We start from the raw sequence: 3978 nt of genomic DNA, 5'->3' as shown, positions 1-3978 counted from the left end.
ATCCTGTGTTGATGCTTTAACTGTTTGATGGTTCGTCAGAGGGCATAGCGGGATTTCTTGTAAGAGTCCCACTCCTTGAAAGCAGCAGCTGTACCCTTTAGCTCAGTGCAGATGTCGCCTGTAATCCATGGCTTCTGGTTGGGGTATGTAAGTACGGTCACTGTGGGGACGACATTGTCAATGCACTTATTGATGAAGCCAGTGACTGATGTGGTGTACTGATCAATGCCATTGGAATATGTTCCGGGATTCTTCTGGTCTGTGCTAGCAAAACAGTTCTGTAGTTTAGCATCTGTGTCATCTGACCACTTCTTTATTGACCGAGTCACTGGTGCTTCCTGCTTTAGTTTTTGCCTGTACACAGGAATCAGGAGGACGGAATTATGGTCAGATTTGCCAAATGGAGGGCGAGGAAGAGCTTTGTACACTTCTCTGTGTGTGGAGTAAAGGTGGTCTAGAGTTACTGTGTTATACCATGTCAATTCGAGAAATTACTAGTATAACAGAAATTACACATATTTCAGCAGGAAGCAGGAATGTCAAAGATGCTGTTTTGTCTATGAGATCCTGTCTCTTATGCTTCTTACCTCATCTTTACTGTTGAAGGCAGCGAGTAGTGTGTTGGCCTGACAATTGATACACTGCCAAAACCTACCCACTCCTTGGCATAGAATCTGAAACTTCAAGTTTCCATTCTGCCAAAAACTTTACAACCAATTTTAGAACGTGAGTACACAACAGTCCCCTCAACAACTGGATGGAGTTGCAGAATATAAGATGATTCAACTTGACCACTTGGCGGTGTAGTGTACTAGATAAAGAGGAAAAGGAAAGGCGTAAGATGAGGGAGAGAGCAGAGGCTCTTTAGGCAAATGTCCAGCCAAAATAGAACAGAGAAAACAGTAGTATTCTACTATTCTATCGAATTACAGAGTTAAGCAAGAGACATTCATTTATTATTCATCATTTGAGAAATTCTCAAAGAAGTTGCATTGCTTCCTATGCACAAAGTAGGGAAGTTCTTCAGCCAGTATTTCCCCAAAATATTTGTCAGACTTGTGACTGTCTACAAACAGTTGAATGCCCTCATTGCTCATTTACATACTGTATAATCGAATAAAACACATTTCTATTTATGAATGGATTTATTTTAATGATTATATTGATATTTTGTCAATTTACTAGCCGGTTACAACCCAGTACTCTACCCTGCACCTTATTGACTGCTGCCCTACAATGAATACTGGTCACTTTAATAATGTTTACCAACTGTTTTACCCACTTCATATGTATATCATGTATTCTAGTCAAGGCTCATCCTATATAACTACTGCTGTACACATCTTTTCTATTCATATACTGTCCATACACACCATTATTTATATATATATATATATATATATATATATATATATATATATATATATATATATATATATATATTCCGGACTCTGTCATTGCTCATTCTAATATTTCTTAATTGCCTTTTATTTTGGGGATTTGTCTGTATTGTTTTGTACTGTTAGGTATTACTGCACTGCTGGAGCTAGAAACACAAGCATTTCACTGCATCTGCAATTACATCTGCAAATCGGTGTACGCAACCAATAAACGTTAATTTGATTTCCAATACAAGCCCTCAGAACAATCTTACTCAGAGTCAGATAACTGGGCTAAGTTAAAAGGCCCCAGAATGTTCAGGAAGTCCTTATAAGGAACCTCTGGGGGTGGATACTTTTCATACCAAACACATAAAAGGGGAGAGACAGCTTTGGCAGGAACCTGTTTGAACAACACTTTTCCAGCTCATGCACACACAAGCCTGGACACAATGCTTCTACAGAGCCTATGGGATCTCATATTGGGGTATAATGCTTGGCTTATGTCGCCTTTCTTCCCTGTGCTTTTCTCACTCAGTGTCTACCTCGCCTTCTGCCTGCCCTTTGTGGTGCTGGACCTCCTCTCCCCCAGGCTGGCCTGGATCAGGACCTTTAAGATCCAGCAGAAGAGCCATGTCTCCTGGACTATGATGTGGAGCTGCCTGGCTCACTCCCTCTACAACCATGTGGTGTTCCTCTTCCCTCTCACTGTGCTGCACTGGTACTGGAGACCAGCCAGCTTCATAGCCGAAGCCCCGGGGACGCTGCGTCTCATCTGGGACGTGGTCGCCTGCCTCCTGCTCTTCGACTTTCAGTCTTTCATCTGGCATATGCTGCACCATAAGGTGCCCTGGCTGTACCGGACATTCCACAAGGTGCACCACATGCACACAACAACCTTCGCCCTGACCACTGAGTACTCTGGGGCCTGGGAGACCCTGTCTCTGGGCTTCTTCTCGTCGGTTAACCCTCTGCTGCTGGGCTGCCACCCCCTGACAGAGATGCTCTTCTATGTACTGAATATCTGGCTTTCTGTGGAGGACCACTGTGGCTATGACCTGCCCTGGTCCACGCATAGACTGGTGCCCTTTGGACTCTACGGTGGAGCTCCGCACCATGACATGCACCACCTGAAGTTCAAATCCAACTACGCTCCGTACTTCACACACTGGGACAGGCTTTTTGGGACCTTGCACAAGAGCTCTGACTGAATTTATGCACAGAAGAAGGTGCAAATGGATATGTTGAATATCTTTTATATTAAAAGAATGGGATACCGAGTGCAGGCACTTTGTGATGTATTGTATCATATGTTGATGTTATTTATCATTGTTAAGATAGAGCTGTTTTAATCTAAGTATTTATTTAACCGAATGTGTTATTTATTATAGCTGATTTTCTATGACTCTTGTATATGAAGGTTATCTCTAAAGATTCATGCTATGGACTCTACGATTTACAAACACATATTGTTGGATGTGGATCAATTATAGGTCACACTTCAAAACTGAAAACATTAACCAGTTTAGACCTTTGATGCCAGTTAACTGAACTATCGGAATGAATTTGACTGGGATTGAATGACTGAAGACTATTGAAATGTTTGTGTTAACTTCTCAGTGCTACTGGGTGAGCATCACTGAACAAAATGTTCAGCTGTTTCAAGCTGTGTGCATTATTAAAAAGGGATGAACCCCTCATTTTTGTTACAAAACAAGAAGCAATAAAACTAATATCAGAAATGGTCTCTGTGGCTCGCTGTCATTAATCTACATTATTCATAAGCCTTTTAGTTTCTGTCCTTGATTTCTAGAGATGACAGTTTCAGATTTCATTTAGAACAAAGCTGCGTGAGAACAACCAGGAGACAGTCTACCAGAGGGTTTTATATGATACATACGTATTTGCAAGTTCAAGCACCTTCTCTTGCATTGCCATGCTAGAATGGCAGTTTTTTAATTGAAATGGCAGTTAAAACATTTCTTGACCAAAATGTTCTATATAGAACCCCCCTTTTTTTTTATCTACAGCGCCTATCTATTCACACCCCTTGACTTTTTTCACATTTTGTTGTGTTACAGCTTGAATTTAAAACGGATTCAATTTAGATTATTTTTTTTGTCACTGTCCTACACACAATACCCCATAATATCAAAGTGAACTTGTGTTTTTCTATTTAAAAAAAAAATAACAACATGAAAAGCTGAAATGTCTTGAGTCATTAAGTATTCAACCCCTTTGTTATAGCAAGCCTAAAAAAGTTCAGGGGGACAAATGTGCTTAACAAGTCATATAACAAGTTGCATGGACTCTGGGTGCAATATTAGTGTTTCCATGATGTTTGAATGACTATCTCATCTCTGTACCCCACACATACAATTCAATTATCTGTAAGGCCCCTCAGTCGAGCAGTGCATTTCAACCACAGATTCAACCACAGATTCAACCACAGATTCAACCACAGAGACCAGGGAGGTTTTCCAATGCTGTGTAAAGAAGAGTAGCTATTGGTAGATGGGTAAAATGTTGAATATCCCTTTGAGGATGGTGAAGTAATTAATTACACTTTGGATGGTGTGTCAATACACCCAGTCACTAC

The 3978-nt window shown here is 40.7% G+C and overlaps 1 protein-coding gene across 1 annotated transcript; it reads left to right on the top strand.

Moving 5' to 3' along the window:
• Positions 1-1777: 1777 nt before the first annotated feature.
• Positions 1778-3121, top strand: ch25h (cholesterol 25-hydroxylase). Its single transcript, XM_021564786.3, has one exon. The coding sequence runs from the start codon at positions 1832-1834 to the stop codon at positions 2588-2590; it is 759 nt and encodes a 252-aa protein (XP_021420461.1). The 5' UTR covers positions 1778-1831; the 3' UTR covers positions 2591-3121.
• Positions 3122-3978: the final 857 nt, after the last annotated feature.

This window comes from Oncorhynchus mykiss, chromosome 16 (assembly GCF_057628025.1).
Source record: "Oncorhynchus mykiss isolate SJ-2025 chromosome 16, ASM5762802v1, whole genome shotgun sequence".
Taxonomy (NCBI): Eukaryota; Metazoa; Chordata; class Actinopteri; order Salmoniformes; family Salmonidae; genus Oncorhynchus; species Oncorhynchus mykiss.
This window is presented reverse-complemented; position numbering and strand designations above follow the sequence as displayed.